Below are 15,065 nucleotides of genomic sequence, written 5' to 3' on the forward strand. Positions count from 1 at the left end.
ATTATTTTCACACAGTTCAGCGGACCTGAATCAATAATTTTGCTAGCTGGTGAACTGGCCTCCCATGTTTCAGGTTTTCTTTCCTTAGCCTGCAATGCGTGTCCAGACTCTATTAGATTGTCCATTTAGCTTATCATCAACAGTTATGCCATAAAAGTATACTTTTATGCATGTCCTGGCTACCAGGAAACTTTTGCTTTTAAATAAAATATTGGAAAAGATTCCTAAGTAGCGTTAGAGCTTCTTCTACTGGGAAAGGTTATTCAAGGTTTAATGGGATTGAAATTTTCCTTTGCAAAGTACTCATTATGAGCTACTGTTGTTTGCCTTTTCAAGCAAAAATGCTAGCTTGGGAATGCTGTCTTTTATTTAAAAATAAAAAAATGAAATGCAGCTGATGAAGTTCACATAATTGGACAGAGCAGCAGAGTTTAAACCAACAATGTATTCAGCATACTGACACGTGATATCTTTTGAAACCTCCATAGGGTCTTTTAGCTTACAGTGAGCCATTTCAGAATCCTGGACTGTTGCAGAATAAAGGGTTTGCTCTTTCAGGCTTGCGCCAATTTCCAATGATATAATTATTTTTTCAGCTTCTCCTTTCCACCAGATTAATTCATATTCTACTTGGTAAACATACAAGTTTTTATGGACCCTGTCCTTGGAATCCTGCAAGCGATGCCAGAACTTTACCAAAAAAATTGAAAGCCAGAAAAATGCCATTAATAAAGCATCAGTATGGTCTGTCACTACAGCACACTATTCTCATTAACACATAATAAACCTAAAACTGGTAGAAAGCCAATAAAGCAACAATACGGGAAAAGGAGTGCTAAAAACGAGAGCCACTGGAATAGACAGAACAGAAGGCCAGCAGCTGGCTTCCTGCCACGCTGGGTATCTCTAGTAGCCCAGCTTCTCAGGGGGGCTGTGTAGCCCACGATTAAAACACCTACAATTCAGGTTTAAGGTTTAAAGTACTAACTGTTAAGTTTTAAAGACCATTTGTTGGCTAGTATGACTTCCAGTCTGACTATTATGGGCTTTGCCCCATTCCGAAAGTGAAAAGACCATCTAGGGATAGACTCCTGTTTCACACTGTTTTTCTGAACTGGATGGAGCTGAATAGGTGAAAAAAAAAAATTGAATTCTATTGCTTTTCCACCTCCTAATGTGAACAGCTCTATTATGTTCTTGTATTGAACCCAGTAAGATTTGTTTAATTCTCAAGTGAGATTGAATGTCGAACTTTACCAAGTGTTAATCTAAAATTACTGGCCAGCTGAACCAGCAGTGATGTTTAGCAAGTTATTCATTTTGAAGAAACCTGATGAGATTCCAAATAACAGACTGGTAGAGCTTGTAGGAAGATTTCACCTTACCCTAAGCAGGAACATCATGTAAAGCCTTTGAATTTTTGCTTAGTAAGTGAAACGAAGTTGTAACTCAATCAAATCTGCACCTCACTTGACTGAACAATCTCAAAAAGAGTCATCTTGATCGAGCCAAGCCATGAAGAAGCTCAGTCAGCCTCCTGATGCAACGGGAGACTCTCAGAGATCTAAGACTTAAATTGTGGAGGGAAGACAATCTAAAGATGGAGGCAATACATTTAAGCAGCCATGAGAGTAAGAGCTTGGAATTAGTATTTTTTGCCTACACAAGCAAATATGCTAAAAGAGAGACAGGTACCCTGATGAGCTGGAGAGACCTGGTAACCCTATGGTGGCCAGTTAACATACAATAGTGTTGTCTCCAGGAAACAAAAATATTGTGTCATATGCCCTGTGTCCCAACTCCTGTGGCCATATTTTGAAACAGCCATTCCTTCCCTCTCACCCCCCAACGAAAAGAAAAAAAAACAACCTAAAAATACCTCCTCCTGTTTACCTGAATCTGTGGCCGAATCTTGAGCCCACCATGATAAATGCAGCAAGCAAAGTTCTGCCAGTCCCGGAGAAGACTCTTTTTCATAGCAATGAAGGAAAAAACACATATTTGCTGCTGTTTTCCCATGGCTGGAGGGCCATAGTTTCCAAATCTGACTGCTTAACAGCTGATACGCATTCATATTGCATGAAATACAGTGGGGAGGTTCAGTATAAAACAGGATGTTAAAAAAAAAAAAGTAAATGAAAGGCAGAAATTCAACCAAATCAGACTCCGCATAAATGTGGAGTGTTTCATGCCGAAAAAATATGCGACACCTCACCCCACCCCACCCCACCCCCCCAAAAAAAGAAGAGCAAACCAAGTGATTAGCATTTTAAAAATCCTTAAAAAGAGCCTTAGAGACTATTAGTTCAGTGCAAGGAGACAACAATGAAAGTATAGAGTAGATGTACTGAAGAAACGTACTGTCAGAGAATGCCTTCTGCAGCACTGGCAACAAATCCGAGGTAGTTCTTTGCCACACTCCCCAGTTTGGCTAAATAAGGATAAGGGCACCGAAATGCAACCTAGTGAGAAGTTGTTCCTGAAGCAAGACTGAGGGCTTGATTCGCCCCCTGCTTCAAGCTCAGTTCAGTGCACTAGGACCAAGCTGGAGTCCAAGCGGATCCGAAGGAGGCAATTGTTAGGTGAGACAGAGAACAGATAGACCTCCTAGTTAAGCTCCAGGAGACATTCAGGAGTCGCTGGCTGTTTAGGTACTGGCAGTCACACAGTCACATGCCTAGAAGTGCTGTCACATAAGACCAACACATCCTATAATGTTTTATTTTACTGATTCTTCGTGGAAGTGTCTACCCTGTACAGACCCATAAGTAAGTCCACAGAAAACAGCCACAGGGCGAGTGGTAAATATTGCTCCTAGGCAGCTATTTTATTATGAATATTTTAACATCACTTTAGTTGTTTTTCTATCGTAAAATGTCCTTATAAAAATACCAGCAGGCACGTCTCAAGTACAGTAAAAAAATGGAAAAAAAAAAAAAGGAAAGGTTAAGTTGCTGTACATTTAACAGCAGCTGCATTTCTCCTTGCTGTGAAAGCGCAAGCAAATCGTAAGCAAAGCCAGTGGCACTGACCTTCCTATTGTCGAAGGGAGAGCAACAGATTCTTGACAGTCTCCAAGGCAAAACAAGGGAGACCTTGCAAACATCCCTCTGTAGGGGCTCTGAACAATAGCAAAGGTTCTTTCCCAGGGCTGAATTTCTCTATTCCTTTGGCATGCTTTCACAAAAGGGCTGGGTCCTTTGAGGTTATCTGCAATGTGCTTACGCTCAAAGCATTAACATGCCTGCTAGCTCTGTACCCTTAGCATACTTTTACTGTTATTAAAGAGTGATTATAACTCAGAAAAAGAGGATCTTGGAGATGAGATACTGGACTGAGGTGAAGAAAAGCAGGGCTCTAGGCTCTAACCTCTTCTCATGCCACTTCAGGCAAGCAGTGTGCTTCACATTTCTATTAACCATATACGCTTAGTTCATAAGCTCTTTGAACTGAGGTGATTTCTTTCGTTACATAGATAGGTATAGAATAGCAGCACCGTCTAGCAATGGCCCAAGATAGAAAGCCTTGGCACTACCAGTTACGCACTAAGCATTTTAATTATAATGACAAGGCTAATTTTGCAGCCCCCTCTATTAATAAAAGAATTAAAAACATTACACGGCAACTTTCCCTTTTATTTTTTGAGAATACTGAGCACTTAAATAAGTAAGTGCATCGATCTTTGTCTGCGCTGCCTCTCAGCTTCCCAAACACAAATGCACACTTTGCCCATGTGTTGGTGATTTCCAACCACATGGAGCATAACATCCCCTTGCACCATCGACACTATTGGGAAGAAACTACCGTCAGCAGCAAGCAGGTTGTGAGAACTGCAGCACGTGTGTTAAAGGTTTGCTGTCAACTGCTGCAGGGGCTGCTGGGTTCAGATACAGATGTGGAGCACAGGGGTACTTCTAATCGCTTCAAAGATAAAGACTGCATTCAAGATCTTCTTACTGGTTTTTAGTATGCCAGCTGAAGGAAGTTCAGGGGAAAACTGAGGTATGTGTTGATTGTCGAACTATTTTTAGAGATTAAGTGCTATTTTTGAACATTATATTGAAAGTGAATGGGTGTGCTATCAGCCAAGTTGCAATATTGTTAGTAGGCACATTCACATACCGTCCCAGTAAACAAGTTACATACCTATTATCCATTGGCAGCCACTTCCAGCCCAAAGGCAGAGCATAAATGTAGTCCCATCATCCTCGGGTCGATTCAGCGCTATATCACCACAAAAGTACTGCAGGATCCCCGCACTCCTCCTCTCAATCCTGGACTCGTCTCATGAACAGTCATGGAGGAGTTGCGGACAGAAGTTCCCCCTTTTCAGGACACATCTACACTGGGAAACAATGGCAGAGGGCTCTCAGATTTGCAGGAAAGCCACAAACTTGGCCACACAAAGATGCTGTAGATGGTGACAGCTATATATATGCGCAAAGCTTGGTAAACTACTGCAAATGTGTTCTCTGCCTGGCCCCCTTGCAATGCTTCAGCTATTTAATCAAAAGAAGCCTGTCTTCTTTTTAAGCCAGTGTACTTAGCTGACCCTTCTCTGTGCAAAAAAATCCGCTTTATTTTGACATGTTATGCATGAAATGGACTCCTTCGGATTAAGGATGCAAAAGCTTGGTGGTGGTGCAAGATTCATGCAAGTGAAGGACCTGATCCAAACCCAACAGAATTACTCCTGCCTGCTCCAGTAAGCTTTCCACACGTGCACAACTGCACATGAGTATCCCCAGCACGGTGTAGGAACCTTGTATTTCTGAATAAAACAAAGGATAAGAATTATGGAAGTCTGTAGAGTGAATCATCCTCACCGCATGGAGAGAGGGCACGTGAAATAATTTATATCATTGAAAAACACCAGTTCCCTTATTAACTAAATACAAGCCCACTCATCCCTTTGGTATGTGTCCAAGCTGGGTTTCTATTTCCCATTGCCCGCTTCTCTCAGAACTTCTGCTTAGCCTAAGAGCTTATTAATGGGCAGACCAAATATGCTTCTTTAACCAGTTTTGTGAATCCTGGGCTCTGCACTGAAATCGTTGTCTGTATCCAGCAACAACACCGCTCAGCAGAAACTGCAATTAATCAGCAGTTCTGCTGAATAAAAATGGGGCAAACAGGCAAAACTATTGAAAAATGTTGTTTATGCTAAGCTAAACTCTGCTCAGATACACAAGGTTACCCATATTAGAAATACACAGAACTGGGCTTTTGTGGCAGCTGCGGTTCATCTCCTGCACAATGGCAACGGGGAAAAGAACAAAGTGTATCAGCACTAGAAATATTTTAATAGGACTGGGATTAAAATTAATTGCCTCATTTTAAAAGATCAGTTTATCAAATCCACTGTCTTACACCCAGTTAAAACCCAGTCAGCATGCCTCTGGCTCTTTAAAATACCAAGAGAGCAGTTTTTTTCATGTGTTAAGGCAGGCAAAAGCCCTTTCTACTTTGTCTGGGATAAAACATGTATGAGATGTGCTGTTTATTCACCACTTCTTCCAACCCCACCTGTGAATGCTTGTGGCTGTTGAAATAGGGGTTTATGGCAGCATGTTTCTACCATCATGAGGTTGATGGTTCTTTCTTTGCCTCTACTTCACTACAAATAGGCGAGTAAACAGCCCCAGATGTAGCACTTCTTCTCTAAGTGTAAGAATCTCCTTCACCTAGTTCCCAAGGGGTAAAAGTGAAGATTTAATCAGTCTTTACACTTTTTTATTTTTTAAATTATTTAACTTTTATTACTGTTGCACCATTTATACAATTACATATAATTTCAATGCATCCATTGTACATTTTGTTTTTTTCATTTGTTTTCCAATGAGTGTGTGTTGGTGTCTGTGACACAGAATGGAAGAGAAACTGGAACTGCAATGAACGCAGACTTTTTCATTTCCACTGACCAATAAACAGAACTACAGGTGCACCCAACCACGGACATGCATTAACTCGTCATGAGAAATCTAGGTAGGCTAAGTAGGATGAGAATGCTTTTTACTCCCAAAAAATATTTGGAGAGGAAGAATTGGAGGATTGGCATTGAGAAATATGTGGACAGCTAAGTGGGTTTTGTCTGAAAGTTGGCATTCATCCACTGCATAAAAAAAATATCAAAATAAGAAAGGCTGTAAATAAAAAAACCACAGAAAATACTGCTTTCATAAAGATCTGATTGCCTTGGCACAAACCCAGTGGGCAGAATCAAATGCATCACTCCCAAACCCCATTACAGAACAAAAAGAAGATTTTGATACATTGGTGGAGTGCATTTACAGCAGTTCAGATACAAAAGATGTGCTGTACTTTCAGACATCCATTTATTTTACTTTTTTTTTTTTTAAATCCAGGACTTGTGTCAAGTTGGCAGAAAGTATATTAGATATTTCCCCACAAAAATACTATTTGGATTCTCCCCCCTCCCTCCCTCCCAACTTGATGGGACATCCTTTTCATTTTTTTCTTTTTTTTTTTTTCTCCTTTTCTTTCTGGGCAATACATATTTGTTATTTCAGATCTGAAACGAGTTAGTATAGCTGAAAAAATAAAAAAAAGACACAGGTTGTTTTAAGTGGTTGTTTCAACAGGCTGTCCAATTTAATCTTGCACTGCTATGGTTTGATCCGAATTAGCCGCTGGAACTTCAGAAGGTTTCGCTTCCTCTGGTGGGGCTGCAGGGTCCGAGGCCTTAGCAGTGGAACTAGGTGCTGCTGTTGCCGCCGTCTCCTTGGAAGAAGGCGCAGCCTCGCTGCTGCTAGGTTTTGAGTCTGAAGCTGGGGCCACTTCACTTTTAGTTTCTTGGGCTGCAGGCGTTGCGGGAGCCTCAGTCTTTTTGGCTTCCCCTTCCTCTTTGCTCTTGTCATCTGCTTTACTGGGAGCTGTGGCTTCTGAAGGCTGGGAAGCTTTTGCATCGTTGCTAGGCTCAGAAGTTTTGGGTGCTTCGCTACTGGCAGCGGGAGCAGAGGCTGCAGCCGGCTCCTCTTGCTTGGCTGCCTGTTCGTTGCTCTTCTGTGGCTCTACTTTCGCATCGACAACAGACTCCGACTTCTCTGGTTCTGGTTTCTGGGTTTCTTCCTGGGTCACTGTTTTCTCCTTCTCCCCTTCTTTTTCTTCCGTCTTATTGGCAGCGACCTGAGTATCCTTTTCGCCCTTCTCCTCCTTGTTGTTCTCCTTCACTTCTGTGGTCTCTGTGGTTTGCTGGGCATCCTCAGCCTCCTTTGGAGTCTCCTCTTCCTCAGTTGCTGCTCCTTCAGCCTTCTTGTCTTTGTCTTTAGCTTTTTCATCATTGACACTGTACCCCTTCTTCTTCTTGCTCAGTTTGCCTCCCATGTTGGAGCTCTGTAACAGAAAAGAGAAGGAGATGGTTACCCCAAGCCCAGCATCTATCACTGAGAGAATCATTAGATCAGCTGAGGTGCAAGAGAAAAATTGATGCTGGCTCCTTGAAAAAGAAACTACAGCAGGGTTGGTCAGACGTTACCAGCTGAATGCCCTGACGCTGCTGAGCACCCCTGCCGCTGAGCTCACATCCCGCTCAGCCCTGCAGCATTTCACTCAACAAACCCCCCTCTGCCACGTCCCCCTGCGAACAGTCTTCTGAAACCCTCTAACCCTGGGTACTTTTCACGGGGGAGGGAGGAGGAGGAGTAACAAGATGATGGAGGACTAACATACTTCATCGCCTCTTGTGTCCTGAGAAAGGGATATAAAGGGTGGAAGTAGTAAAAAGACGTATTGATATTCAGGTTGGGCACAAACAGAATTTGACTGTCAATCTTGGCATCCACCCCCGGTTAACACAAAGTCCGCTATCACTCTAGCAAATGCTGTGAACAAGCTTTTCATTAAGGCTTGGAAAAATAAAAGCAAGCCTAGAGTCGGTGAGAAGGCTGATGTTCTCCCTAAGACACAAGACTGCATCTACTCACCCCTCTCCCACTGCCTGTCACCCACACAGCCAGCTCCCGCTGTGGCTACAGCCTATCTGCAGGGATGGTGGTACCCAGCGGCCAGGAGCCTGTGCCTCCCTCACCCAGAGGGCTGCAGGCACCACAGAAGCAGGAGCAACTCCTGAGCGGGGACATCCCCACGCACGGAGCACCTCACCCAGCCCCTTCCCACTGCGATCACCCACCACAAACTCCATGTTCCCGCACACGGCGGCACCTCACACCCGCCCTGCAGCAGGATGGGAAACCCAGAGCCCAAAACACAGCAAACCTCCCAGTAGGACAACCGAAGCAAATATGGGCACTTCTGACTACAAGCTTACATGTGGCACGTGGCATGACGCAATAAAAAATAGGGATCAAGAAGAGGGGTGCAGGCTTGGCATCCTCTGCTCACGGGTTCCAAGCATGACAAGCAATCAGGTACACAGTTCAGTTGTTTAAAAGACATTAAGGACGTGTGTAACCATATCAATATTTATATACCCTCCATGTGAGAGTGTTAACTAAGAATATATAAAATCTTTTCACAGCACTTCAAAGCAAACTTTGTCTATTAAAACAGAAGGAGATACTTGCAGATACACTGGGTCATTAATGAACACAAAACCCTCTTTGATTCCTAACTAAATACACTCTTCTGGTATTAAAACAAAGGTATCATTCATACTCAATGAAAGGTTAAGAAAAAAATGTTTCCTAGTTTTGTACTATTTGAAATAGGTGAAGGTGTTTTTTTCAAAGTACTGCCAAACAAATGTTTAATTTAAGGGCTTCTCCAGGGGAGATGAATCATTCTAATTTTCTGGTTTGCAAAGGCAGATAGACTTATAGGCCCTATATGTTTTACACACTTGACAAAATTGTGAATACAAACCAGTAAAAATTTATATTCATAGGAGTGCTCATAGAAGGCTGAATATTAAATTTAAATACCGCTAAGAACTAGCTGTCTCTCACTAGACTTTCTGCTGACACAGATACAAGGCCCAGGCACAGCCTAGCAACAGATTTTCCACGTCTTGGGCAAAAATGAGGCATTATGGTCAGCAGAGACCTTTCTGATTTCAGCTCCCCAAAAGAACAACAATTTGCAAATACCGTTGAAGGGTTAGCACACAGCCCTGCGAAATGGTAACGTAATGTTACTGAAACACTACTTTGCTGCCTGAAATTTTATGGGGCACAGCAATAAAAGGATTAACTTCCACAGAGCCACAGTTGAGCAATCTAATCTCTGCCTTCGTGGCAGATACACCAGCTTTTTAGGTATTTAGGGCAGGCTACGGACATTAGTTTGTTATCTGACAAATTTACAGGCTTCTTGATACTCCATAAATATTGCTCCAGCTTATTGTTTATGTACAGTTACAACCAAATACTTTGAAAGGGCTTTTGCAAGTCAGCAGGATCAGAGATTTACACTGAAGTCATGTGTGTATCCCAATTTGCAATCCCTAATTGAGCCTGTATTTGTTTCCCAGTACAACACAGGTACTGTAAGCCTAATTTCATTTGCTGCGTCTCCTGTATTTTTCCAGATTTTTGCTATTTCATGGCTAGTAGTAGCTCACCACAATTTATATTTTCATCCACAAAAAGCTTTTAACCTCAGATACAGCTGGCTAGAGAATGCGTATGCCAAAGGACCTTTAATAAGCAGAGAAGCATGCATATGAGAAGCGTGCTCCCAAACTATGAAAAGAAACATGCACTGTTTTTCCTGGGAGGTATACTGTGAAATTGCTGTGTCTCAATTTGCATCACAGCCAGCTGGCTCGGGATACTGGAGCAGAAGACGGAGAAGAGGTTCAGAGACTATCATTATGTTCTATTAGTAAATATTTACAGTTACAAATGGACTGCCACCTTCCAGCATAGCTTCAACTACTTTATAACAGAACAGATTCACTCTTCGTGACACTGAATCTCACATGTCCCTATTTAAAAGCCGCCTGGATCATCATCGTAATAGCTACGCTGGGCTATCATGCAAAAGCACAGCAATCATCAGGGTCATCGCCCAGCCCTGAAGGCAGCAATGCTATGAGGTTCCTTTCCCCCTGTATCTGAATTACAAATACTACTCCTCCTCCTCTCCCCAGCCTCCTGATAACGTATCTGGGCTCCCCTGTCATGTCCTCCAGAAACAGCCCCCGACGTGCTCCACTGCCTCAAACAGACGCTGATCTAGTCCCTGTCCCACCTTATCTGTTCCTGGAGCACTGTCTGAACCATCCACTGCAAAGAGTCTCAGAGTGCAGCACACACAAAGCAGACCTTAAGAAGTATTTTAAAATTACAGCCAGCTGCACCTGGAAGAAAAGCAGCACATAGACCAAGCCACTTGAGCATCTCTGTGACCGGGTTGGATATTCTTGCAGGGATAATCCTGCCTGATGCCATGTGAAAGTGAATCTCAGCGAAACGGCTCACAAGTGAAACAGACAGTAAAGTGCATTAGGTCACTGAGGTATGTATTCATACGGTGTTAAATCCACTCTGTATTACTACCTTCATATCAACACTTGCAAGAGTACAGACCTTTTTGCTCCCCGCCCCCCCAAAAAAAGAATAAAATCTAACAAAAAGGAGGTACCCTGTCTGTCCCAGTGAGACTGATGGCCCTGGCTCAGCCTCTCCCACTTGCCCTGCCTCTCCCTAACTCCCATAACCGCCACATCTGCCTTATGAATGAGAGACCCAGAAAAAGAAATTTGCCTACAACTCTTTACCATGTAGGCTAAACCCCAGTATGGCTTCAGTTATTTGCACTCCCATTGACGCATAGTAGTTCTGAACTACTTCCAGCAGCTGCCAGCTGAGTGCAAAGCATTTTGTGGCAAGCGTGTCCGAAAGGATGATCCTTGAAAATCCTGGTGCTGAGCACCATTCCTGTAAAATGGCACAGCATTTGATGGCTGTGCCTCTTCGCTGCTGAACAGAAAAGGCTCTAGAGAGAGACAGTCAAGAAGCAGATTTTATATAAGTTGTTGCGATATATCAGTTATTTTCGGGAAACTTTGGTGCACCAGTTGGCAGACCAGTGCTTCAGAAGAGCAAGGTTAAGTACACCACTTCGAAGTTAGAACAGACTTCATCTGCTTCTCAGTGTGCTGAGTATTCTTTGACTGTGTTGCTCTTCTCATGGAAGAAGAAACAAATCCAGAGACCACTGTGGAAGACTTCTACAACAGGAGGAAGGACTTCTTTAGTTTCTAGGAGCTGCTGTTCATTGTGCTCCTCCTGAAGGTTCCATTCTCCTGCAGAAAGCAGGAAGAGAAATGGAGAGCTTGCACAGGTATCTTTCTTTTTGTATAGAAGAAATAATCTGACCATATCTGTATTACAAAATATCATGTCTACAGGTCACCTAGAGCATGTTAAGCACTTTGAATATTCATGATAATCAGGATTTCCTGGGATAACAGTGTCAAAAAAAAAAAGAGTTAATGTCCATCAGATCATAATACAGCAGGAAGAAGAACTCACAGAACATTTCAGATTTTACACCTGCAGACTGAGCTGATCTGATGGAGATGAGTCCCTGGAACACAGGCAGCATACATTTGTACAGTTTGGGAAAATAAATATTATTTCAAATGTTAAGGTTTCAAATTGTTCTTCTATGTTGAAAAAGTCCCTAGAATTAGACTCTTACTATCTTTCTCTTTTGTCAGTAAAGACTTGTCTTCCCAATTAGATTTCTTACGTCCTTATAAATTTCTAAATATTTCATTTAGCATACGCGTTCACATCCCATGAAAGGGTCTGTCTATTATGAGAATGCACTTGCTACCGCCCTCAGTATGGAGAGCAGCACATCAGGAAAGGACAAAACCACAGATACCACCTATATATTATCATAGTCTGATTGCCAAAGCTACACTTCCAAAGCTCCTGTTCAACTTCATGCGTAGTGTGGGGAGCTCAGTCCACCTCCAGAAAAACCAGTTCAGGAAGACAATAGGTATCTTCTGAAATCCCACTGCCTTCCGCGCAATGTAGGCCCGTGTGCTGGGTCAGGCCAAAGCAGCCCTTGCACAAGCCTGTTCCCAGGCGTGAGCTATCTCACACAGCCTGCAGACAAAGAGCTGTAAAATGCACATCCCTCCCAAGGCAGGGTTTCAACACTCCAAATGAAAGGAAATACGGATTCCAGAAACTGCCCCACCCCCCAGCTGCACAAAATAAATAAAAAGATCTTGAAGAAACCATTACATCTCTGTACCTCATTGATTCACCCTACACTTCTGTTTAAAAAAAAAAAAAAAAAAAAGCAAGTTTTTATAAAGGGACATATATAGGAATTTAAGGAAACAAGAATTTCCAGACACAATTTTTGAAAGATTTTCTGAAACTTTTATGAAAGAAAAAAACAAAGAAGTTACTACTTCTCAAAATATCCAGGACAATTCCATTGCCCACATACACACACGCGCATACTCTCAGGGACACTCCTATCTCACTAGCCCAGGTCAGTCAGTTTACCAGGTTAAAGTTAAGAAGCTGTCTGAACATACCCCTAGAAAGAATTAGACTTGCTAGTCTTGTCTTTTAGCAATAAAGCCATGTTTTTCTGTTCTTTCTCAACTATCCTCACACATCTTCCTTTTCCTGACATTACTTGGAAATAATGGAATAGAAATGCTAGGTCTCATTCAGGTTCAAGCCTCTTCACACCTCAGTAATAGTGACCTTCTCTTCTCTTTTCTCTTCTCTTCTCTTCTCTTCTCTTCTCTTCTCTTCTCTTCTCTTCTCTTCTCTTCTCTTCTCTTCTCTTCTCTTCTCTTCTCTTCTCTTCTCTTCTCTTCTCTTCTCTTCTCTTCTCTTCTCTTCTCTTCTCTTCTCTTCTCTTCTCTTCTCTTCCCTTCCCTTCCCTTCCCTCCTCTCCTCTCCTCTCCTCTCCTCTCCTCTCCTCTCCTCTCCTCTCCTCTCCTCTCCTCTCCTCTCCTCTCCTCTCCTCTCCTCTCCTCAAAATTTAGTAAAGGAGTATAGAGAAAAAGAACAGTGAATGCTTAAAACAGAGAAATTGTGCTCACTTGATTTTCTAACCTTAATCTTTGAAAGAAGCCAATTCCAATTTTGGTACTGTCCTGTTTTCTTTTAATATGCAGCCAATAAAGGAATTTTAAGAAATAATACTGCCAAATCTAGGGTTTCATTCTCAGCCAGATTTCAGTTCTGTTTTCCTCTGGTGAGAAGCAGAATACATTTGATGCAAATTTCTTTAAAAAAAAAGAAAAAAGAGGAACGACAAATTTTATATTATTTTAACATTCCTGGGGACATGTACAACAGACAAAAGTGGGAGGGATGATGTGGTTTTTTTATATGGGACATTTGCCATTAATATATCTTAATTATGATCATTGATAATAGACTCCAATTATGGGAGTTATAATAATTTAAGCACACTGCAGGCTGATATAAAATTGTGCCTGGCTATTTAAGATCTTGTACATGAGCAACTATTTAATTTGAGAAGCATAACTACTAATAATACAGCAAGTTATCATAAATGTTAATAATCATGGGACAATTATTTTGAGAGCAAATTAAAAAGTTGTACCTGAGATATTCCTAATATTCCTGTGAAATACTTGAGCTCTGAGGTATGTATTAATTAATCAATTAGGAACCTATTTTTCCAAGAACAGAACAGGAATGAAGACCGGCAGTTTTATTACAGGAAAGGGTTTTGCCAAAATTATCAATTAATTTAGCGTCAACCTGAAACCACAAGTACTTTGCACCTCTAATTTGTCTTTGCACCCTGTGTGGAAAAAAGCTAGCTAGCTAGGCAGAATTCCTGAATAAAAAAAATAAATTTTATCTGTTATTTGAGCAAAGAGTGATGAAGATTTTGTGGGTTACAGTGGGAAAGCAACTATTGAAGACTTTGGACTTGTGTCCTTCTGACTTGGAGGAGTGTACAGCTGAAGAACCTGGAGACACATAGTGACTGAAAATCCACTACCCAGCCTGACTCTGGTCAGACACCAGCACGGCTTTACCTGCAGCAGAGTCTGCGGAAACAAAATACCCCAAGGTACTGCCTTATGCAGTCTCTGTGTGTGTCACCCTCCATTAAAGCCACCTGAGTGAAGTACCAACCTGCGTGCTGCAGAGTCGCTGTGTAGGAGCGTACTCAGGAATGTGATACACCTCATTTATTTAAGCGGATACACCTTACAAAGCCATCTTGTAGAAAGCATGAGCAGAACATGGACCAGTCTTGCCTTCCCAAGCCAACAAGGGGAATGGAAGAAATGCTCCGCCGTGTGTGAACTCCCCGCTCACCCCAGGTGAGGCTGTGCTTTGTAGGCAGAGATAACATCTTTTACTAGGCTAGCTAATACAGATAGAAATAACAAACATCACCCTTATTCTCCTTAGACAATTGCCTACAGCTGATCCATTTCAGTTAGCATTATTTGATACTTTCCTGTTGCTGGTTTCAAATCAGAATCCCACTGTTTTGCTACAACTGGGGTTTTTTTTCAGCAATCCAACATTGCCTGGCAGCATAGACACAACTGCCAGTACCTCCAGTTTCATGCCTGGCACATCCCGCCAGGCTGTTCTGCATTGTTTGTAACAGAAACACAAGCCATATTAAAAACTGAGCAACACAGAAGAAGTATAAAATAGGTTCTTTTTACAGTACAGTGTATGTGTTTCTCGGCCTTGTGTTCAGTTCATCCAATGCTCTGATTGCTTAAATGAAAAACGCTGCCATCAATTCCTGTTTGCCTTATCTGCCCCACTCTGTCTACCAGCCTTCCTACAGACTTGAGACCCAGCTCGTGTTCAAAGCATTTCTCCTCTATTCAAATTAACTGCCTCTGTTCTTTTTGTAGAATAATAAAAGCAGCTTGCAGACATGCTCATGCAGGTACACACACGCAGCCAAAAGTCAGCCTGCCCCAGACTTAGATCTTAATCACGCTATTATTGGAAGGCACGCGGTTGGAAGGGGAAACTGTGCTGTAAACACCTGTTTTGCAGCGACTGAGATTGATTTTACAAGAACACCTCTTGTAGAAACTGTTTGCAGCCTTCAAGAGAACCTGAAAGACTAAGCCAAAAATATAAGCA

At 42.1% G+C, this 15,065-nt stretch overlaps 1 protein-coding gene across 1 annotated transcript in view; it reads right to left on the bottom strand.

The window, feature by feature from the left end:
- Positions 1–5,729: 5,729 nt before the first annotated feature.
- Positions 5,730–15,065, bottom strand: part of BASP1 (brain abundant membrane attached signal protein 1) — a 53,016-nt gene continuing 43,680 nt past the window's right edge. Inside the window, exon 2 of the mRNA XM_074576165.1 lies at positions 5,730–7,353. Coding sequence (XP_074432266.1) covers positions 6,613–7,344 — 732 coding nt within the window. The 5' untranslated portion in view covers positions 7,345–7,353 and the 3' untranslated portion in view covers positions 5,730–6,612. The remainder of the gene's footprint in view (positions 7,354–15,065) is intronic.

This window comes from Larus michahellis, chromosome 2 (genome assembly GCF_964199755.1).
Source record: "Larus michahellis chromosome 2, bLarMic1.1, whole genome shotgun sequence".
In the NCBI taxonomy this organism is placed as follows: domain Eukaryota; kingdom Metazoa; phylum Chordata; class Aves; order Charadriiformes; family Laridae; genus Larus; species Larus michahellis.